The 25,182-nt window shown below is 36.7% G+C and overlaps 1 protein-coding gene across 1 annotated transcript in view; it reads left to right on the top strand.

Moving 5' to 3' along the window:
* The window catches only part of ACSS3 (acyl-CoA synthetase short chain family member 3), a 328,915-nt gene that overhangs the window by 8,118 nt on the left and 295,615 nt on the right, over positions 1-25,182 (top strand). Inside the window, exon 2 of the mRNA XM_053716935.1 lies at positions 4,285-4,825. Within this exon, the coding sequence (XP_053572910.1) occupies positions 4,440-4,825 (386 nt within the window). The 5' untranslated portion in view covers positions 4,285-4,439. The remainder of the gene's footprint in view (positions 1-4,284; positions 4,826-25,182) is intronic.

Genomic DNA, 25,182 nt, shown 5'->3' with positions numbered 1-25,182 from the left:
TTTTACAGGTAATTTTCTTTTAGCTAGGTAGTTATTAAATAGTTAATAACTATTTAATAACTATTCTAACTAGCTAAAATAAATACAACGTTATCTGTAAAATAAATATAAATCCTAAAATAGCTACATTGTAATTATTAATTACATTGTAGCTATCTTAGGGTTTATTTTACAGGTAAGTATTTAGTTTTAAATAGGAATAATTAAATAAAGTATAGTGTAGTGTTAGGTGTAATTCTAACTTAGGTTAGTTTTTATTTTACAGGTAAATTTCTCTTTATTTTAGCTGGGTAGCTATTAAATAGTTAATAACTATTTAATAGCTGTTGTACCTAGTTAAAATAAATTGAAAGGTGCCTGTAAAATAAAAATAAATCCTAAGATAGCTACAATATCATTATTATTTATATTGTAGCTATATTAGGGTTTATTTTACAGGTAATATTTAGCTTTAAATAGGAATAATTTATTTAATAAGAGTTAATTTATTTCGTTAGATTTAAATTATATTTAACTTAGGGGGGTGTTAGTGTTAAGGTTAGACTTAGCTTTAGGGGTTAATAAATTTATTAGAGTAGCGGTGACACATAGCATTGAAGGGTAAAACACATAGCGGTTAAACACATAGCATTGAAGGGTTGCTAGTAGATATGTGCATTTGGATCCTTCATGAGGATTCAAATGTATAAGTAGGAGGCTAGTCTTGCCTTTTTTGGAGTCAGATTTATTCCTGTGAAAGATCATCACACTTCGATATCTGCAAATCCAGATTTTAGTGTGGTGATCTTTCACAAGAATAAATTTGGCTTCAAAAAGAGACTAAGAGCACTTGCGGCAGCCTACTTCTGCATTCAGATCCCCACGAAGGATTGGAATAGACATATCTAGTTGCTAGCCTTAAAATTACATCCTCTAAACGAATTAGTAATTTTTCAACTTTAATGGCCCTCTAACTCATCACTTGCCCTTTCATTCATCACTTTTAGTCCAGCCAGCATGAAATGAAACTGCCTGTAAAAAGATTCTTGCTATCTTTTTCTTATTTTTCATTAAAAAACACGTCTGTGTGCTTTGTCAACCCCCTTTCATGGCAGATATATTTACTTTGTTTTTTTAATACATCTAGCCAAATTACTATATAGCGCAAGCCGTTCAGTTCCACTGCAGGAGAGGCAGACTGAAGGCCTACTGGACAAAGCAGGTGATTCAGTCTCTCCCGCCTTGCCAATAAGCATAATCTTCATCCAATTCCTGTCTATGGTTTATTTATTTTTAAATCCTCTATCTCAATTAGGGTAGAGTACTAGAGATGTGTAAAAAAAAAATAATAAAAAAAAAAAAAATATATATATATATATATATAATTATATCAGGGCAGCTGGCACCTCCCTTGAACACTGTTGATTGAAGGGCCATATGGGTCCCTAGATGTGTAGGCCGGTGTTCTGTGAAGGGACTGAACTTTGTAAAAGAGCGAACCATGTCACTTCCTGTGAAATTTAATCAGCTATTGCTCTCATTTTGCACCAAATGCGCATGCGTGCCAACGTCATCACGTACCTGGCCGCATATGTCACGGTGAAAGTATTTAGACTATTTAGAAATTCTGAAACCTTGTTATAGCGCATGCGTGGGCTGTTCTATCACGAATGGGGGTGGTTTATGGAACAATGTTTATTCAACACTGTATGTGAATTGTGGTGTGAAACAGAAATAAATATATACTTATTTAAAAATATTTATTTATATGTAACCTCAAACGCATAAAAACAAGAAGGCATGCATTGAAAGCACTTCACTTTATGATTACTTTAAAATACGACATGCAGTGGCGATAGCTGAGTGGCTGTTTGACATGCAGGGACGAATAAACATTGTTCCATGTTTGAGGTTACATATAAATAAATATTTTTAAATAAGTATATATTTATTTCTGTTTCACACCATAATTCACATACAGTGTTGAATAAACATTGTTCTATAAACCATGCCCATTCGTGATAAAACAGCCCACGCATGCGCTAGAACAAGGTTTCAGAATTTCACAAGTCTAAATACTTTCACCGTGACGTATGCGGCCAGGTATGTGATGACGCTGGCACGCATGCGCATTTGGTGCAAAATGAGAGCAACAGCTAATGAAACGTCACAGGAAGTGACATGGTTCGCTCTTTTACAAAGTTTGGTCCCTTTACAGAACACCGGTCTTGAGACCTCAGATCCCTGTAGTTGCGCCCCCACATGGTAGGATTAAGCACATTAACTGAAAAACCCATAGTTGCATTAGTTAAATGAAAAGGGTTAATAAATAAAAATATACACTGCAAGTTTTTCTGCTATTCACAGTTAAACATTTTACATTAAACCCTCATGTTTTTAAAAACCTAACAAACCTTAGGGTAGCATGTTTAGTGGATACAGCTATTGATCAGTAATTTTATTATAGCAATTTACATAAGTAGATAATTTAATTAAATAATTAAAATGCAAACATGCACCTTTTTAATATTTTTAACAAATGCTCAGAATTTAAATGAATTTTACTGACAAAAAACAAAACAAAACAGAATCTGCTACAATTCTTTTACATTAAGGGATTGCAAATGTATGATCTGTTTTGGTTTAAAAAAATTAGTTGAATTGACTTTGTGTTACCTTTAATCATTAAGAAACTATACACTGAATGACGTTTGTACGAAGTTGATTAACAAAATTCTAACCAGTCATGTTTTATGAAGTAAGTTAATTAATGGGTCATACAACGTTTTCTGTGTATGGAACATATATATGTGCACCTGCATTCAAATACTGAGCCTGCTCTGAGACTCATATACTTGTATGTCATAGCTACTAACTTTATACAATGCCAATTGCATTGTTTATATACACATTTACAAACAAAATGCAAGTAAAAAGTAATTAAAGGGACACTGTACCCAAATTTTTTCTTTTGTTATTCAGATACAGCATGCAATTTTAAGCAACTTTCTAATTTACTCCTATTATCAATTTCTCTTCGTTCTCTTGCTATCTTTATATGAAAAAGAAGGCATGTAAGCCTTTTTCTAGGTTCAGAACTCTGGACAGCAGTTTTTGATTGGTGGATGCATTTATCCACCAATGAGCAAGGACAACCTAGGTTGTTCACCAAAAATGGGCCGCCATCTAAACTTACATTCTTGCATTTCAAATAAAGATACCAAGGGAATAAAGAACATTTGAAAATAGGAGTAAATTAGAAAGTTGCTTAAAATTGCATGCTCTATCTGAAGCACAAAAGAAAATATTTGGGTACAGTGTCCCTTTAATACTGTGCTGCTGCCAAATTGAGCAATAAGTTGCACATAGCATGGAAACGCTTGTTGATACAGATTATTTTTTTAGGAGTAAAATAACATTTGCGATTGTATTCGGTCATACATTTATTTCAAATATAGCAGGAAAATCCTGAAGGCAATTTGAATGGAAGGGGAAACGCATGGCATGCTCTTAGGTTAGGGAAATGTGCTGACTTTGTAAGTTGTCACTTGTTTAATATGCTGGCTTCTTGGAAAACCTAAAAATAACAGTTACCAAAATAAAATTTAAAAAATATTCTCTGCTGAGGTGGCACTATATATCATATCTGCACACATTAGTCTGTGTCAGTGTACTTGTTCATGTGTTAAATGGTTCAATTGCTTATATTTTAAACAATTCCAGATTTTATTGGGTCCATGTTGACATATTCATTAATTATGTCATTAATTCATATTCTGTCACTTCCTCCATTATAATATATATCAATTTAAGTTATGGGAAATAAGTGTTCCAAACCTGCTAAAATTTAAAACCAATCAAAATGTCTATTTGTCTAATACAAGAAAAATAAATGTTATCTTCTAATTATTTTTCCCCACTTGAGTATATAGATACGTTTATTTTCATGTGTGTATTTATTTCTTGGTGGTGGGGGTTGTAATTCATGCTAAATATCAGTGATCAAACACATTGTTTGTTTCCTATGGTCTTAATTCAGATGATGCCGGCCTAAAATACTTTTTTTTTATATACTGCATAATGTTATGGTCTTTTGAGTCATCAATTTTCTGAAATAGTCGTAAAAAGCACAATATTATTGTTGTGAAAAACCCACACTGAGTTTCTGACATTGATGGGTAAGTGCAAAGTCTAAACAGCTTAAGCATGGGAAATAGTAGATGACTCAGTAGTGAAGGGGTAAATAAATTGTATATACTTTAACTGCTCTTTCACAAAAACAAAACATTCTATGTTTTCCTACAGGTCACATTAATTCCTGGCTGAGGGTGCCGAAGACTACATTTCCATTCTTGTTATTCCAGTGAGATCAGTAAATCCAGTGCACATTTTCTAGCAGTTCCTCAGCTCCCTAAGCCAAGCATATTACAGCTGCCAGAAAAGTTAAATTGCTAAGTAAAATGTACTTTAGGACGGCATTGTTTCCAAAACAAGTATTCAGAAATGGAGATCTTAAACACAAAGCACTTTGTATATCAGGACAGCAGTGTGTGAATAATTTTCATCTTCACGGGAATTATACTCAAAACATATGGAAGGACAGAATAAGCTTTCCCTTTCCTGGAAAGCTTAGAAAACAATTGACTTTTTATACCCACTCCACGTTCTGTAGTAATCACTTGTATTCTACCTCTACAAAGGACAGAGTTCATACTAATTATGACTGTGTATTCAAATCTTCAGTACAAACGCCTGAACGTGTTTGGGGAGAAGCTGCAAACAGAATTACCTGGTTTAAACCATGGACAAAAACAATGGACAACTCCAATCCACCTTTCACAAAATGGTAAGTGTTCCCAAAATGCAGTCACCCCCATGGTTCAATTGAAACATTAGCACAAGTTTAACTTACTTATTTGTACTTGTCAGCAAGAAAGCTTAGCATGTTTACTTATGTATATTATATACCAGCAGTTAAGCACTGCATTGCAAAAGATCTGCACACAACATAAATGGTTTAAAACAAAAGCAATTGCACCTAACTTTTTTTCTTTGCAAACAATGTTTTATGGTACAGGTACATAAAAGGGAAGCCTTCTAAGAATATCCAGTTCTTTAGATATGACTAGCTAGGGACAGATAAAAATGAGCTCTTGAACTGATCAAGCTATTTCGTTTTACAATGGTTCTTAGTCCTGTAGGGTCCACTCCACCCTCTGGTTCTGGATCTTGTAGCATCAACTTAAAGGGACATAAAACCCAAAGCATTTCTTTCATGATTCAGATAGAGCAGGCCATTTTAAACAACTTTCCAGTTTACTTCTATGATTACATTTGCTTAGTTCTCTTGGTATCCTTTGTTGAAGGAGCAGCAAAGGAGCTAGCTGAACACATCAGGTAAGGCAATGACAGGAGGCATATGTGTGCAGCCACCAATCAGTAGCTAGCTCACAGTAGTGCTTTGCTGCTCCTGTGCCTACCTACGTATTTTCAACAAAGAATATTAAGAGAATGAAGCAAATTGGATAATAAAAGTGCATTTGAACACTTTATAAAATTGCATGCTCTAATTGAATTTTGAAAGAAAAATGTTGGGTTTAATATCCCTTTAACCCTCTGTGGGAGCAATGGGAAAAAAACACAATCCTTTTTGTTTTGTAATTGTATTAAAACTGCATTAAATTTGTTACCAATATTTGTAGTTTAACATGATTTTACTATATGAACCTGCACTGTCTTGTATTGTTAAACTGTATAAAAAATCAGGTTTGCATGCTTTGCTAAAACAAACTAATATTTCAAATCTAGCAACTCTTTAAAATGACTAATGCATATATCATTTATAGCTGGATCAATTCCTGATGAATTATATCTTTATTGGTGCATTTTGCACTTTATTGACATTTGTCAATCTCCTGCAGTTTACAGGTTAGCCAGTATAATAAAATGATTTTGAATAGTTTGTGCCGGGCCACACTCAGAATTTAGGGACTCATCAGTCCACCCTTGTCCTAACATTCAGTGAGTCATATATAAAGAATACCAGCATATATTCTATCTCCTGATACCATTAACACATCTTCATAACTAAATACAGGATGTGCATTGCACATTCCCACACCCCTGATGACAGTGTGGGGCCCAAGGCTTATGCCCGTCTCACCTTGCCAACAGGGCAGGCCTGGTTTGTGCATCCAGTGTGCAGTTTACATTGTGTTTTCAGAAGGCATGTTTAGCACTCCAATCATCTAATTAATTGGTTGCTTCGGTCCAAAGTGCCCCTGGATTTATTGCAAATATGTCATTATTATAGTGCACAGACATGTTCTGTTGTTAATAAAGAGTATAACTTAAATTGGGGTAAATTATGCAACAAACATTGAAACAAATATTGTTTAATCTTAATATTGTTTTAAATTGTAGCCGGGTGGGCAGTAAAATCGGCTAGATGGAGTGCCCATTAAATAGGTCCTGGGGAGAACACTAGTGCATTTATGATGATCATGGTTTTATTTTTTATGTAGAAATCTACCTAGATATTGACCCTATTAAATGTGCACCAACTTCATATAATCATATATGCAGGGCTACATATCGCTACGTATATGGAGCAAAATGACACTGCACCTTTTAACCCTTTTGTGTCGGAACACTTAATGTAAAAATGAAATCACGTGAGTTCAAGGCCAGGATCAGATCATGGGGGACGGCTTATGCTGCAGGATGCCATGTAAGGTAGAACATTCCATGCAGTGTTAAATCCCAGCTCTGTTCCGACAGCATGGAATGTCTTAATGGCATGAAGGGGTTAATTTTACTGAAGTAAATTGTACTCCTTTGCCATTCTTATCAGTATAACTAAAAGTATTTATTCAACGTTAATTGCTAAACTCTAAATAAATAAAAATGTATACTCTGTTTGCTCCAGTGCTGTAATACTTTGAGATGATGCCGGGATATGCTATTTGGGACTATCTCTATGCTACTAATAGCTATTAAAGGTATCACCTGTACGTCGCTTTTGTTATTTTCTTAAAAAAGGATTTTCATTTTCTTTGTATTTTCTAAAATCTGATAACTTGAAAAAGGCAATAAAATGACATATCAAAATTACAAACAAACACAATAGAGAATTCACATTTTGCATTACAATGTAAAATAATATTTGTTACACTGTCTGTTTGGCTTTTGTGAGAATAGATTGCTATGCGTTTAATCCCCTGCAAGTCCAGGGCAGAGCACAGCCTGTGATTGGAGCGTTGTACAACTCCAGCCATAATTGGCTCACTGGCCATGTTCTACTCTGAAGCTCTAAGGCTTGATAATCCTGAAGATCCTGAATGGTACTTAACCTTTGTGTTTAAACCCTTCACGCCATTAGGACATTCCATGCTGTCCTAACAGCACTAAGCTTTAACGCTGTTAGGACGGCATGGAACGTCCTACCATATATGGCATCCTGCAGCTTCCACTCTTAGATGAAGACAAGAATCGTCCTGGGGGGCATGCCAGTCCAGCGTGATCCGATCCTGGCCTTGAAATCACATGATTTAATTTTTACTAATCATATTTACAAAGCTCCGATGTGAACACTATTGTACAGCCACAAAGGGGTTAAACACATAATTAGAAGCAAAGTATTGTAGTGTTGGCTGAGTCAACATTGGAACAGCTTGTAAGATGGTGACGAGCTAAGCAGAATATGGCCATATTTTAACTCCTTAGTGACAAGACTATTTTTCAATTTTCTTACCATTAGAGACCAGGGCTATTTTTACATTTCTGCGGTGTTTGTGTTTTGCTGTAATTTTCCTCTTACTCATTTATGGTACCCACACATAATATTATATACAGTTTTTCTTGCCATTAAATGAACTTTCTAAAGATACCATTATTTTCATCTTATAATGTACTATAAATAAATGATAAAATATGATGAAATAATTAAAAAAAAAAAACAACAACACTTTTTTAACTTTGACCCCAAAAATCTGTTACACATCTACAACCACCAAAAAACACCCATGCTAAATAGTTTCTAAATTTTGTCCTGAGTTTAGAAATACCCAATGCTTACATGTTGTTTGCTTTTTTTGCAAGTTATAGGGCAATAAATACAAGTAGCACTTTGCTATTTCCAAACCATTGTTTTTTTTTTAAAAATAGCGATAGTTACTTTGGGACACTGATATCTGTCAGGAATCCCTGAATATCCCTTGACATGTGTATATATTTTTTTAGTAAACAACCCAAAGTATTGGTCTAGTACCATTTTGGTATATCTCGTGCAACCATTTCACCGCCAAATGCGATCAAATAAAAAAATGTGTTGACTTTTTCACAAACTTTAGGTACTTAAATTATTTTAAAACAACTTGTGCAATTATGGCACAAATGGTTGTAAATGCTTCTCTGGGATCCCCCTTTGTTCATAAATAGCAGACATATATGGATTTAGCATTGCTTTTTGGTAATTAGAAGGCCGCTAAATGCCGCTGCACACCACACTTGTATTATGCCCAGCAGTGAAGGGGTTAATTGGGTAGCTTGTAGGGTTACCCACAGCTTGTAGGGTTGACACATCCCACCCCCTGATCCCTCCCTGACCCTCCTCAAACAGGTCTCTTCCCTCCCCCACCCCCCCAAAGATCACCCCCATCATAAGTTCTGGCAGAAAGTCTGCCAGTATAAAATAAAATTATATATATATATATATATATATATATATATATTCTGCAGGGTAGTATCCCCCTTACCTCCCAACCTCCCTGACCCCCCTAAACAGCTCTCTAACCCTCCCCCCTTTAACTGTTAGGTGCAATCTTAGGTACTGGCAGCTGTCTGCCAGTACCCAGTTTCCAGTAAAGTTGTGCTAATTTTTTTTTGTAAATAAATGAACCCATTTTTTTCCAAAGTTTAGCTGCCCCCCCCCCCCTCAATACCCTACCCCCTCCCAGATCCCTTTCCCAAATCATATTGCCCTCTGCCTCCACTTAATGTGTTCCATAGTGTAGCGGTCCCACCCGCTCCTGTCCCATCGCATGCTCCCGGACCTCACACCGGAACTCCGCCAGCGATGGCCGCCCACCCACCCGCCTCCCTGCTATCCCTCCCATGCCACCAACAATCGGCACCATCGCTGTCCGATGCAGAGAGGGCCACAGAGTGGCTCTCTCTGCATTGGATGCTTCAAAAAGGGTATTGCAGGATGCCTCAATATCGGTGATATTTGCAGTAAATTTTTGAAGCATTTAAAATTGTGGTGTTTCTTTGCAAGTGGGTGTGTGCCAATACCCTCTGTTTTGTTTAACTAGTTGGTCTCATTGGCAGCACTCCCAAAGATGTATCTAAACTCTATTTTTGTTAGGTGAGCTAAAACACGATTTGTGGACTGGTTAAAGGGGGACTGATCATCCTTTATTGGTTAAATCACCCCACCCAAGCTCAGGTGTACTCATGCCAGTGTAATGGAGTTGTGTATATATAAAGCCAGGGAGTCTCATTCTATTATAAAGAGAAAAAACAGGAATGATTCAGCTTATAAAGGCAAAGTGTTGTAGTATTAGGACCAACATGGAGACACCTTGTAAGCTGGTGACTGGCTAAGCAGAATATGGCCATATTGTGTGACTAAAATGATAATCCCAGTTATCTAGGCTTACTAATGCCAAAAATGACATGCTTTAAAAAATTAGAGCATCTAATATTTATATTAGGATGTTCCTTTAATATGTAATTACACCTGAATTAAAATACATTCTGAAAAATAAAACAAATATAGGGCTCCATGTACTAAGCGGCAGGCGGACAACTTCTCAACTCATTAAGCTGTCCGCCCGCCTTCGCTACACACGGGCAGCGGATCTGTTGATCCGCTTACCCATATGTATCATTACATACTCATCGGAGTGTGTAATGCCCACCCCTTCATTCGCACGACTGAAGGGGCTGTCAATCACCGAGAGCTCGCTCGCTCTCAGTGATTTTCCCTCACCACCTCATATGCGAACCTGCCCCGCAAGGGCTCAAGAGCAGCCTCCGCTGCTTCGTACATGGAGCCCATAATGTATTATTATAATAATTTATTTTTAATGTGCCATCATATTCTGTAGCTTTTATTTACCAATAAAATATTGTGGTTCCATATGCTCTTGGATCATAGATTCATACCATGATCATAAGATTCATACCGGAAAAAAAATCATGAAGCACTTTGCAGAAGAGTAATCACGTAAGCAGGTTTCAGGAATATACCATTAACTATGCCCACTGAAGGTTTCCAAGTTCACTGTCTGCCAACTGTGCTCCACTCCAAAATTCCCCAATGTTAAAAGTAAACTTTGGTGATTCAGATACAGGGGCCTATGTATCAAAGGTCTTGCGGACCGGATCCGACAGTGCGGATCAGGTCCGCAAGACCTCGCTGAATGCGGAGAGCAATACGCTCTCCGTATTCAGCATTGCACCAGCAGCTCACAAGAGCTGCTGGTGCAATGCCACCCTCTAAAGACTTGCGGCCAATGGGCCGCCAGCAGGGAGGTGTCAATTAACCCGATCATACTAGATCGGGTTAAATTGTGGCGATTCCTGTCCGCCTGCTCAGAGTCTGAAGACTCGCCAGAAACACGGGCCCACAAGCTCCATACGGAGCTTGATAAATGGGCCTCAGAGTGTGCAATAGAAAAAAAACTTTTTCAATTTACTTCTAATATCAAATTTGCTTTGTTCTCTGTCTATCCTTTCTTGAAAAGTAAGCTCATAGGAGATCAGGAGTATGCACATCTTTAGCACTCTATGGCAGCAGTGTTTGTAACAATGTTTATAACAATGTTATACATTATTGCAAACACAACTGCCATAGAATGCTAAAGACATGTGCAGTCTCTTGAGTTCCTATGAGCCTGCCTTGGATTAATGATTAAGAAAGAATACCGGGAGAATTAAGCAAATATGATAATACAAGTAAAATAGAAAGTTATTAAAAATTGCATGTTCTATCAGAGGGTTCTTCCAACCTCGGGTCGGGCCCCATTACTGGGTTATGACTTGTGTGGTTGTAGTGAGAGTCTGTGTGTTGTATGAGAGTGTGTGTGTGAGTATGTAATGAGAGTGTGTGTTGTAGGAGAGCACGATGTGTGTTTTTTTTTTGTGTGTGTGTTGTAGGAGAGCGCGTGGTATGTTGTAGGAGAGCAGTGGTGTGTGTGTGTGTGTTCTAGGAGAGCATGTATGGTGTGTGTGTGTGTGTGTGTGTGTGTTGTAGGAGAGGATGTGTTATTTGTGTTTTGTATGAGAGTGTTTGTGGTATGTGTGTGTGTGTTGTAGGAGAGTGTGTGTAATATGTGTGTGTGTTGTATGACAGTGTGTGTGGTGTATATGTTGTATGAGAGTGTATGTGTGTTTTATTACCTTTTACAACACTGTCAAGTTTGACTACAATCAGGGATAAAATATGCACACGTTTTAGTCCCTTTGCCAAAAATTGCAGCTATCTTGTTGTATATTACTTCAGAAATTTTCAGACCAAGCATAAAAATAGGGTCGTAAAGGTCATGGGATTAAACACACAATAGAATTACTGCTTGGGACTCACTATGCATTGCTGGACCTAAGCAGAAAGCACAGCTGATCCAATCAGCAGCGCTAGTTGCACATGTGAGTCGTGTGACTAGCACTGCTGATTGGAGCGATATTTCTACTGCGTATTTAACCCCATTGCAGGGATTAAATACATAGGGCTGCATGGTCCATAGTCTTAAAATTACATGCTCTAACGCAGTGTTTTTCAACCAGTGTGCCGTGGCACACTAGTGTGCCGTGAGAGATCCTCAGGTGTGCCACGGCAGACTGACAACAGTGTGACATATTTTTTAAACTTTGCTTGTTTTTTACTCCCAGTGCAGGGGTAGTTTGTAGGAGGCATGGCATAACAGCACAATACATACAGTATGTGTGTGTTTGTGTGTATGTGTATATATATATGCTTTATTAGGCTACAATGTGTGATTTTTTTTTAAATTTTGGGATGGTGGTGTGCCACAGGATTTTTTAATGTAAAAAAGTGTGCCACGGCAAAAAAAAAGGTTAAAAATCACTGCTCTAACGGATTAGAGCATGACTCTTTCAACTGAAAGGACTTTTAATTGTACTGTCCCTTTAATTCCATATAATGTGCACAAAATATTAATTATTGTATTGTCTAATCTGCAGAAGATTAACAGATGGCAATTAAAATATAGATACAGTATATCATTTTAAAATTCTGCTGGTCTAATGTAAGGTTTAAGAGGCTCAACTGCTACAGTTTGCAAACAAATATATATATATATATATATATATATATATATATATACACATGACTAACAAAGGCCTCATGCTTGATTCCCGCGGTTAGGCATCTATGCCAAGCCCTCACCCCAGGGCAGATTTTTACATTGCTTTATAGACTAAAGAGCAATTATTTTTATGTGACCAGAGGCCAAAAACTAGGATATCTCTAGGAATATGTGGACATTTAACATGTGTGAAAATATTAAATATTATGTAAGAAGAATGTCACGTGAAAATCATATTCCATTAAAGGAATAGTTTAGTCAAAATTAAACTTTCATGATTCAGATAGAGCATGCAATTTGAAGAAACTTTATAATTTACTCCTATAATAAATTTGTTTTCGTTCTCTTGGTATCTTTATTAGAAAAGCAAGAATGTAAGTTTAGAAGCGCAATTATTTTGGTTCAGCACCTAGATAGCACTTGCTGATTGGTGTCTTAGGGCTCAATTTACCAAAGCCCTACGGCTGCAAGTTCTCACAAGAACTTGCTCGCCGTAATTTTTCAAGCAGCGGTCACCAGACCGCCGCTTCCTTAACCTCTTCGCCACCTCTAAGGCGGCGAAATTCAATCTCCACGGTCGAGTCCGACCGAGGAGATTGACAGCTCCTGCCTGCGCATGATTGGCTGTGCGCGGGCAGGGGGCGGGATTGCACGCAAGCACAAAATGTTGATTACCTGCGGGTAATTTCCCCCGCCACAGGCGAGCTGAGGCGTACAGGGGCCCTGTACGCCTCAGCTTTGATAAATCTAGCCCTAAATGTAGCCTTATAGTCATTGAGACCTTGCTCCTAGATAGGGTGGATTTGATTTCAACGAGCATTGCTCTCGTTCAACAAAGCAAACCAAGACAATGAAGTAAATTTGATAATCAAAGTAAATCTGAAATATGAAAATTGTTTGCTCTATCTGAAACCCAAAAGTTTCTTTCATAATTATGTCAACTCTGTATGTTTATTTTATAACATTTTGCTGTGAAGAAGCGGCATGTTATTTCTGCAGACACAAATTCACAGTTTTGAGAAATATAAAACCAATAATATGTGATATCTCCGAGATAGAAAAACTGCCCAAAATAATCTGACAGAAACTTCTGGGAGAGCTGGACATTGTGAATTGAATGAATTTACCAAAACAATGAAACCTTACAGCCATGAATATACAGCATCTTGCTATATAATAAAAAAACAAATCTAGATTTCAGGATGATTAACCTTTAAATAGAAACTATCTTTAGATGGATCTTTCCTCATTTTATTTAAAAAATCCTATTTATATCCTGATTAAATATAAAAAAGCTCTGATTTAAATAAAAATATCTTTTATTTTATATCTTATTTTTTCTTTCTTTTTTTTTAAAAAAAATCATTGATTTTTATTCACCCTGCTCCAAAATGACGGCTGGTCTGAGGAGAGATAGAGGGGCCGATTTATCAAGGGCTGAATGGACCCTGATGCCCCTGTTTCTGTGCGAGCCTTCAGGCTCGCCGGACACAGCAGTCAAGGATCTCATATGATCGGTCTGATATGATCGGGCATACTCTGTCAGCAATTATCATTGCACAAGCAGTTCTGGTGAACCACTTGTGCAACGCCCCCCCCCCCCCTCTTCAGATTTGCGGCCAATTGGCTGCTAGCAGGGGGGGCTAGCAGCCAATTGGCCGCACATCTGAGCAGTGATAAATGCTGACAGAGTATGCTGTCGGCATTAATCGATATCCCAGACCGATGATAAATCGGCCCCAGAGACTGGAGCACTTGGAATATGTACCTGTCTGTTTCTCCTCTGTGGAAACATATGTATATGATCATGCTTCATTGAGTATGATGGCTTGGACCATATGATTTCTCCATATATAGTCCTCAGCCTAAAAAAAAGAAAAAAAAGGTCAATAGTGGGGCCAGACTGCTTCTGTCCAGGATAGGGACATTGTGCAAACGCGTAGTCACCAATTATTAACCTTCTCAGCACAGATTAACACATTAGAACATATTATTATGACATTATTAAGTTCATTGATCACTGAGATCATTTTAAATAAAAAGGTTTTTACATTTTAATTTATACAGTGTTTCTGTAATATATGATGTGTTACTTCATTTAATAAGATTTTGACTTAAATTTGCAAGCAGTGCTGATGGTGTCTTGATATAAAACACCAAAGTGATAAAACATGTCAAGTAACTCAGCAGTAATGTATCAGTAAGTGCTGTATATGTTTATTTTTGAACTGGATGTGTCTATGTAAGACTCAGTTTGCAGTCTGATATGTTTTCTTCTTTGGAAGGAAACATAATAAGATCTAGATCAAAGGAGAGACTGAAAGCAAGGATAAGAAAAAACAGCCACAATCTTTAACTTTTATTTACTCTGAGAACAGTAACAACAGTGTCAATGGTTCAGCCTTGGGTAACATGCAAAAGTTCAATCTTTCTGTTTTTGTTGCCTAGATTAAAATACCTTTAGTTAATTTAAAGCAAAGAGCTGTTATTCAGTGGGCAATTAACTCATATTGCAGTTCGCTGGTTCTTAGCCTAGTTTGTTTTATGACATCTACAGTGTTTTGTAAAATGTTTTATTTGTTTAAGATATCTCTTCATTGAAAGATCAGGCAAAGGATTCTTTGTATCTGCACACACCTCTCTTTACTGTGTCTTAAAGGGACATTGAAGTTGATGTTTTTTTAGAAGAAGAAACTACTCAATTTGATTATAAACAACATTTGTGTATCTGTCTCTTAAGGCATCTTGAATTAATAGTTTTTAACCCCTATGTGACCAGGTATGTCATGGTAGTTTTGTTTCTATTATAACAATGTGGTTGGCAAGCCAAACAGAAGGTGTTCTACCTATCCAATTACAAAATAGAAGAGCCCACACCACCTTCTCTCTAATTCTTTGGTATTTTTGAGTGACAGGTCACACTTGCTTTTTTTCATTGGTACTAAAGCATTCATATAAGAGCAAAGTGGGTATCAAATATGTATAATGTTGGTTACTTATGTTAACAAGTGTTACAATTGGAAGACTGGGGAAAATTGACTAAAAGAGCTCCCTGATTTCTCCAGTCACTCCACCTTAACCAGTTCCCATGTTATTCTGTGCAGCCAATGCCCAAAAGGGTGGTGCGATGTGTGAGTAGGGGATGTTCTAGATCTAGACTATAACATTTCTGGGTGCAAAACATTACCTACCAAGCTAAATATGAAGGAAGTGGGGACCTCAACTTCTCCTATGCATTCCTGTTATTTTTTTTTTTTTAAATCCATCTTTTCCCACCTTGACATCGCGTGTAAAAAAAAAAAAGCAACTACCTAAATTTAGGGCAGCTGGCACCTTTAAGGTTTCGGGGGCCATAGTAATAAGTAGGGGTGCAGAGCACCCCAGCACCATCAATATCTGTAACTGTATGTGAGCTTTAATGAATAAGAATAAGAGCTGAAAAGGTGGATGAGGCTAATAAGAGTGCCTAAGACTTTTTAGTAATTTCATGGACGTAACTCTCAATGGTTTAAAATGTTTATGTAACTCAATACAATATAAAAATCTTTATAAACTCACTAATGTTTATAAACAACTACCGGCACACACATATAAAAGCATAAACACATCCATTTACTTCCATCTCTTGTTCCCATGATGCATTCAGTATGGTGATGTTTGCACTAACTGAGAACTTGCTAACTGACCCATTAAAAGGATAGGTTATGTATTTCCTGGAATGACTGAGTATTTAGGGAGATTATTGCAGCTGCTTATTTTTCTGTTACTTTATATTGAAATATCACTTTAAATGATGAGGGCAGCAATTCACTTGTAAATGAAAACCTCTTTTCTTGCCTGCATTGTAGTCTATGGAATGGCCCCTTAATAGTTCTCCATATCATTTTAGATACATATCTACGTTTTATCTGAATCCCTTAGCAAAGCACTTATAATGCCAATAATTAAAATAAAAATTGTGTTAAGATTTGCTAGTCATAAAATGCATGCAGTTTTAAACATACTGTATATATCTAAATGACATTAAATCTCATATTACTGAAAATGAGAGGAGTTATTTGATTCTTTCATTTTATCAATGTTGTCTCCTTTCACTTCAGAAGGATAAAAATGTACTCCTAAGTGACAAGGGGCCTTCGGGTTAAAATGTGATAAGCAGCAGTTAAACAAAACCAATAAATCTTAGATTTAAATTTGCAGTTTTTGCATATTTATACTTTTATTAACATATTCTGTTCCCATCATTTGACTGTTTTTCTAATTTTTATTGCTCATAATGGCTGTATTTTAGAGCAGTTTTGCTTGTTTGCATGGACCACTATGTTTATTGGTATGGGAGCACTATCTTACAAAAAAACAGCTTGGGTGATATGTCCTCCCATCTAGGGTTGCCACCTTGCAAGTATTCTACTGGTACAGCCTGTATATTTTGATCACATGGACCAGAGCCGGTATTTTGTAAATACTAACAATATTATTTACCGGTATTTATGCAGGACTCAGAGTTGATCTTTTTTAATGAAGGATCAAGAAGGTTCCCTGTATGTGTTAAGAGTGTTTGGAATAAAGGTGCTCACTGCCTGTCCCACTAAGCAAAAATTAACCTTCTGTTGATATGTAAATTACATTCACAATCAACTTATAGATGGCAACAGAAGGAAAAGGTTTGATTTCCAGCGTTGCTAGCATTTCAGGCAATGTTAATTTGCAAATATATGGCTGGAAAGTGGTTCAGCAGGTATCACAGCATTGCTCCCATCTTCAGCATTTTCTACATTCCACTACAATTACCTTTGAGTGTGGAGAGGGTATGGTTGCACTGGGGTCTTGTGTTCACTAGTCAACTTGTATAATTTTCCATGCACCTTGTATTGAACAAATGCATTAAATATTCTGTTTATCTAAGGTCTATATAGGGGTTGAATTATGAAGCTGTGGCGGACAGAGGCGCACATACTCGCCCCTGTCCGCCTCTGGTAGGCTGAATTCCGCTGCCGGAATTCAGCATTGCACACAAGCGAAATTTTGCACTAACCTGCAATCCCGCGCACAGCCAATCATATGCGAGCAGGAGCTGTCAATCTCACCTGAGAGGTGGCAAAAGGTTAGGGAATCAGCAGTCTGATGGCCGTTGCTTGTTAAATACAGACTGCATATTCTCTTGTGAGAACCTGCATTCGTGGGCAGGCAAAGCCTGCCAAAGGGGTTGCTAAATCAACCCCATAATGTATTTTGTGCATTGTATTTGTGTCTTACCTTACAGTCTGCTTTCCATATAGTCTGCAAACTAGTGCTAGCCTGGCTCTGAATGTTACCTCAATGTGGGCTTGATGATAAACAACTCTCCTGTTTGGAGAGAAATTGTAATGCAGACTTCACAGGGGCTGAGCTCACTGAATGTTAAAAGAAAAAGGGCAGAACCGTCTAGCACTGCGAGATCTCTCTCCCTGTGCAATACAGTATAGCACTGCATGATATGCAAGTTCTGCTGCATTTACACTTTGTGCTTTGTGTTTTATGTTAAACTTCAGATTGGATCCTTTTGGTATTATTACGTTTAAAGGGACATGAAACCCCAAAATTTTCTTTCATGATTCAGATAGGGAATGGAATATTTTTAAAAATTGTATTCCCTAATTTTCTTATATTCTCATGGTATTCTTTGTTGATAGGTAGTGCGTGCACATTTCTTGACACTATTTGTTAATGTACAACATTGTTGCCATATAGTGTTGCAGGCACGTGCATGATCCTGAGCTTACCTTCCTGCTTTTCAACAAAGGATAAATAAGCCTGATGAAACATCCACTGGTTGGATGAGAAACGCGTTGCTAGTATTTTATCTATTTTAATAAAGTACATTTTTATTATACTTACCACTTGCTGCCATACATTACTGCTATCTGATCTATCCATCTATCCTGGATTGCTAGGAGCTCCTGTTATACCGGTGATCAGTCTACTGGATGACTGTTTGATCCCAGTTTGCCTCTAGTGCACTAAGGGAGGTGCTCCACCAAATGTGAGTGCAATTATTATCACACATTTTTTCCTTTGCCCTTACAATACTAGGCCATATTGGCGTTGTTTTCTGCTTACATCTCCTAAAGATTGCTGAATAGCTATTGGAGGTCAGTCTGCTGGGTGACTGAGTTTGATCCCAGAATTCTCCTTCTGCACCATTAGGGGTGTTTTACCAAATGTGAGTGTTTCCATCACACTATAATTTGTTACCTCTGTCAAACAATATTGGGCCATGTGGTGCTTCTGTCCTCTTTTGTTGTCTAAAGATAACAAAAGCAATTTGGTAATACAAGTAAATTGGAAAGTTGTTTAAAATTGTATCTTCTATCTGAATCATGAGATAACAATGTTGGGTGTTATGTTCCTTTAAAGGGACACTAAACCCCAAAAAATTATTTCATGATTCAGGTAGAGAATACAATTTTAAACAATATTCCAATTTACTTCTATTATCTAATTTGCTTCATTCTTTAGATATCCTTTGCTGATGAAATTGCAATGGACATGGGTGGGCCAATCACACAAGGCATCTATGTGCAGCCACCAGCAGCTACTAAGCCTATCTAGATGCTATTTAGCGAAGGATATCAATAGAATGAAGAAAAATAGAAGTAAATTAGAAAGTTGTTTAACCCCTTAATGACCACAGCACTTTTCTATTTTCTGTCCGTTTGGGACCAAGGCTATTTTTACATTTTTGCGGTGTTTGTGTTTAGCTGTAATTTTCCTCTTTCTCATTTACTGTATCAACACATATTATATACCGTTTTCTCGCCATTAAATGGACTTTCCAAAGATACCATTTCTTTCTAAATCATGGGAAAAAAAATGTGTTTCATGTCCCTTTAAGTTTTTGCACTTTCTATTTTAAAACATTTAGATTTTGATCCAGCAGTGATTTTACAAATTCTGATTATGCTTTGAACGTTTCTATGATGCTTTAACAAATTAGTATCATACTGTGTATATTTCTGTATATTTTTTACATATTACATTGCACTTTGTATTTTCCCTGATGCAAAATAAAACGGAGCTACAGCCAGTGGGATGGACAGGGGAGTTCCCTATGCTGAATAGGGGAGATCCCAGGGTATGTCTGAAGCTCTCATGATTTTTGTTAAATTCTGTAAGTTTTTTTAAACAAGCTAGTCTCACTTTTTTAGGAACTTTTCTGTCATGTTAAAGTTTGCTCAAAATTCACAATACTACATTAAACTATAGGCAAACTCAAGTTAAATTGTATTGAAAACATTTCAGTTTAATTTATATTTGCTGCATAATGAAGCTCTATATCAGTCCCAGGTGTTCTGCTGATAACTTTTTTTTTTTCTCTAGAATGAAATTTTGTATCCCAGAGATTACATTACTTTTTATGGAAGGCATTTTTACCTCTGGGATTTCCAGGTTCCCCCTTTTTTCTTATCGAATTCAGTTGAGTTTTATGGTACAACGCTGTAGCATAAAACTCATAACTAAAGTGCTAAAAAGTACACTAACACCCATAAACTACCTATTAACCCCTAAACCCGAGGACCTCCCGCATCGCAAATACTAAAATAAAATTTTTAAGCCCCTAATCTGCTGCTTCAGACATAGCTGCCACTATAATAAACATATTAACCCCTAAACCGCTGCACTCCCGCCTCGCAAAACACTAGTTAAATAATATTAACCCCTAATCTGCTATCCCTAACATCGCTGCCACCTACCTACATTTATTAACCCCTAATCTGCCATCCCCAACGTCGCCGCCACTATATTAAATGTATTAACCACTAAATCTAAGTCTAACCCTAACACCCCCTAACTTAAATATAATTAAAATAAATCTAAATAAAATTTACTATAATTAACTAAATTATTCCTATTTAAAACTAAATACCTATAAACCCTAAGCTAGCTACAAGATAACTAATAGTATTTTTATTTTACAAGCCAGTTTGTATTTATTTTAACTAGGTAGAATAGTTACTAAATAGTTATTAACTATTTAATAACTACCTAGCTAAAATAAATACAAAAGTACCTGTAAAATAAAACCTAACCTAAGTTACACTAACACTACACTACAATTAAATAAATGATCTAAATTAAATAAATTAAATACAATTAGCTAAAGTACAAAAAAACACACTAAATTACAAAAAATAAAAACAAATTACAGATCTTTAAACTAATTACACCTAATCTAATAGCCCTATCAAAATAAAAAAGACCCCCAAAATAAAAAAGCCCTAGCCTAAACTATCAATCGCCCTTAAAAGGGCCTTTTGCAGGGCATTGCCCCAAAGTAATCAGTTCTTTTACCTGTAAAAAAAAAAATACAAACACCCCCAACAGTAAAACCCACCACCCACACAACAAACCCCCCAAATAAAAACCTAACTAAAAATCCCTAAGCTCCCCATTGCCCTGAAAATTGCATTTGGATGGGCATTGCCCTTAAAAGGGCAGTTAGCTATTTTGCTGCCCAAAGCCCTAACATAAAAATGAAACCCACCCCATACACCTTTAAAGAAACCTAACACTAACCCCCTGAAGATCGACTTACTGTTCTGAAGACTGGACACCAATCCTAAAGGAAGCGGCAGAAGTCTTCAACCAACCGGGCTGAAGTCCTCAACGAAGCCGGGAGAAGTCTTCATCCAGACGGCATCTTCTATCTTCATCCATCCGACGCAGAGCAGGTCCATCTTCAAGACATCCGACGCGGAGCATCCTCTTCATCCGGAGTCTTCTTACTGAATGATGGTTCCTTTAAATGACGTCATCCAAGATCAGCCAATCGGAATTAAGGTTATTATTTAGGTAATATTATTAATATTTATTTAGATTTATTGTAATTATATTTGTTAGGGGGTGTTAGGGTTAGGGTTAGACTTAGGTTTAGGGATCAATACATTTAGTATAGTGGTGGCGACGTTGGGGGCGGCAGATTAGGGGTTAATAAATTAAGGTAGGTGGCGGCGATGTTAGGGACGGCAGATTAGGGGTTAATAATATTTAACTAGTGTTTGCGAGGCGGGAGTGCGGCGGTTTAGGGGTTAATATGTTTATTATAGTGGCAGCGACGTTGGGGTGGCAGATTAGGGGTTAATAAATGTAGGTAGGTTGCGGCGACATTGGGGGAGGGAGATTAGGGGTTAATAAATATAATGTAGGTGTCGGCGATGTTGGGGGCAGCAGATTAGGGGTTAATAAGTATAATGTATGTGGCGGCGATGTCCGGAGCGGTAGATTAGGGGTTAGTAAATATAATGTAGGTGGCGACTATGTTGGGGGCGGCAGATTAGGGGTTAATGAGTGTAAGATTAGGGGTGTTTAGACTCGGTTCATGTTAGGGTGTTAGGTGTAAACATAACTTTTATTTCCCCATAGGAATCAATGGGGCTGCGTTACTAAGTTTTAGTCTGCTTTTTTGCAGGTGTTAGACATTTTCTCAGCCGGCTCTCCCCGTTGATTCCTATGGGGAAATCGTTCACAAGCACGTACAACCAGCTCACCACTGACTTAAGCAGCGCTGGTATTGGAGTGCGGTAAGGAGCACAATTGTGCTCAACGCTCACTTCTTGCCTTTTAACGCCGGGTTTGTAAAAACCCGTAATACCAGCACTGTAGGTAAGTGGGCAGTGAGAGAAAACTGCTTGTTAGCACAGCATAGCTCCAAATGCAAAACTCGTAATCTGGCCATTTGTGTTTTAGATATTAATATAAAAGTTTGGCTGATAGCCTGGAGGTCTATGATACAAAAGTTTCAAAAATGTTTCAAAAACTACTCATAAATTAAAGTGAATGTTCACGAATGAGTGCCCGGCTTGCAAGAAGAAAAGGCAAGTATTTTAACAAAACCGGTGAAATGTAAACTATCATGAATGAAATTGCCCCTGTTTTTAATAGTATTTTTAAGAACCCGGCACTCATTTGTGAAAAATTTACATTCACTTTAAGACTGCAACTGTTACTTGTACTCATCTGGCTGCGTGCCCAGAAATAGACTGATATAGAAGTAGCAAACTGCCACAGAACTGTAAATTTATGTTATAGCAACTCTTAATTGGTACCTATATTTAGCATTAATATCTTAAATGACCACTCAATGCAATAGAATTGCATAATTATCAAGGGCGTAATAACAAAACCCCAATGATTTAACACCTACTCTGTATTTCAAATAAGCAGTGGATATTTTTTTTTTTTACAAATTTATTTTTTCTCCCATTTCTGGCCTCCTGTATCATGTGACAGATATCAGCCAATCACAGACTAGTATACGTATACCCTGTGAGCTTGTGCACATAATCAGTAGGATCTTGTTTCCCTGAAAGTGAGCATATAAAAAGACTGTGCAAAATTTGTTAAGGGAAGTAAATTGTAAAGTGTCTTAAAACTGCATGTTCTATCTGAATCATAAAAGTTTATTTTGACTTGAGTGTCCCTTTAATAAAACTGCCAACTGCTTATGCTGCTTTTCAAATGTAAAGCTCAATCTTAGTCTGTTTCATTAGGCATAAATGAAAAGCCCCCACCAGCTCCCTTCAAAACCCTTGCACTGGGCTTGTCTCTCCTTCACATACAGAAATGGAGGGAACGCCCCTTGGAGAAGTATAGCAACATCTGCCGTTTAAGAATTTCACGAAGTATCTTGCAGTGCTGGAAGATAATTTTATAGCATCTTGTCCGAGTGGAGAGGTTTATATCACCAGGCCCTTAAAAGATCACTAAAGACAAAATTAAAGTTTTATGATTCAGAAGAATTATGCAATTTAAAAACACTTTCTTATATACCTCCATTAGCAAAAAACATGCAATGTTAAACAACTTTTCATTTTACTTATTTTATATAATTTGCTTCCATCTCTTGTTGTCCTTTGTTAAATGATTTCTCTAGGTAAGCTCAGGAGCAGAAAAGCACCTGGGTGCTAGCTGCTGATTGATGGCTCATCCCATGTGTTCAGTTAGTAACTAGTAGTGCATTGCTGCTCCTTCGACAAATGATACCAAGAGAATGAAGCAAATGTGATAATAGAAGTAAACCGGAAGTTGTTTAAATTGGTATGCTCTACCTAAATCATGAAATAAAAATGTTAAGTTTCATGTCCCTTTAAATTTGTAATTTGCTAGCGAATATTCTACTGGTCATTTCAAATTCTAAGTAAGTGCTATTGCATTGTCTTTTTATTGTGTATTTGCCAATGACTCATTTCTGTTATATTTAGTGGTCTTTTACTCAGTGCAAAGGGGAATTTTTTCTCTTACAACAGTACTTTATACATTTTCTACCCTCTTTTTTGTTTGGTGCGAATGTCACTTCATGTGATGTCACATCTGCATAATTAATGATATGAATGAACCTGGCCAGTACAAGGATGTTGAAGGATAGGATAAGGGAACACTTGCTATCCTTGGTGGAAACTGAAATATCTAAGACCCCTATAGCAAAACATTTAGCTAATGATGAGGTTAAAAATAATGTTTTCAGCTTTCAGGGTATAGAACAAGTCACAACTTTTTTATAAATAAGGACATTTTTATTTCTTTAAATTGGGCCTAGTATTAGCTGCTGAAGGGTTAAATTAACAATAATAATATACAAATAAAAAAGAAGAGAAGGGATCCTATTGATTATGAAATACCATAAATGAATACTTGTATGCAAACAATTTTTTGGACCAAATAATGATCTAAGAGGTGGAATATACCTTTGTAAGACATATTTAAATTGATATATGTAAATTATGTCATCTTTTCCTTTTAATAAATATCCTTCCTTTTCTCAAACACTTCATATATTTGCTTCAGGAATGTATAATAGCTTTGCAATTGTAGCAATAGACAGATTGAAATTGATCAACTCGTATTTCATTGTTTTTATTAAGGAGGGTGCATAGAGGGTTAATTTTAGATAAAAGATACTGATTGGTAGGGTACTAAATAAGTTAGAAATAAAAGATGTGTTGTGCACACTAGACTGATCCCACACTCCCACACACTAGCATGTATTAAAAGAGGCATTGACTCAAGGGAGGAAAGCATAATTCTGTCACTATATAAAGCCCTGGTAAGACCTCACCTTGAGTATGGAGTGCAGTTCTGGGGACCAATCGCAAAAGAAAGATATTGCAGAACTAGAAAAAGTTCAGAGAAGGGCCACAAAGCTAATAAGTGGATTGGAGAATTTAACCTATGAGGAGAGGCTAGCCAAACTGGGTCTGTTGTTTTCTTTAGAAAAAAGGCGCTTAAGAGGTGACATGATTACTTTATATAAATATATTCAAGGCCCATATACAGAAGCTCTGTTTATTCCAAGAAAATTTTTTGTGACCAGAGGTCACAATTTAAGGTTGGAGGAAAGGAGATTTAATCTCCTGCAACAGAAACATTTTTTTACTGTAAGAGCAATAAAATTGTGGAACTCATTACCAAAGGAGGTAGTGAATGCCAATACCCGAGATACATTTAAAAATTATTTGGATACATTTCTGTCTATAAACAAAATTCATGGATATGATTGCTAGTATTAAATGGGTCACCTTTTAGTGGGATTATTTAAGTTTAACTGGAGCTTTTTTGTATATATTTTAGATTTGTATAGGTTGAACTCGATGGACTTTTTTCAACCTCATCTACTATGTTACTATGTTACTTATGTAGCAAGAGAGCACTGACTGCCTGCAACTGTTTTTAAACTTTTTTGTACTCCATAAATTAGATGTTTAAAGGGACAATGAACCCAATTTTTTCTTTTGTGATTCAGATAGAGCATGCGATTTTAAGCAACTTTCTAATTTACTCCTTTTAACAATTTTTCTTCGTTCTCTTGCTATCTTTATTTGAAAAAGGCATCTAA

Source organism: Bombina bombina, chromosome 6, assembly GCF_027579735.1.
Source record: "Bombina bombina isolate aBomBom1 chromosome 6, aBomBom1.pri, whole genome shotgun sequence".
Taxonomy (NCBI): Eukaryota; Metazoa; Chordata; class Amphibia; order Anura; family Bombinatoridae; genus Bombina; species Bombina bombina.
This window is presented reverse-complemented; position numbering and strand designations above follow the sequence as displayed.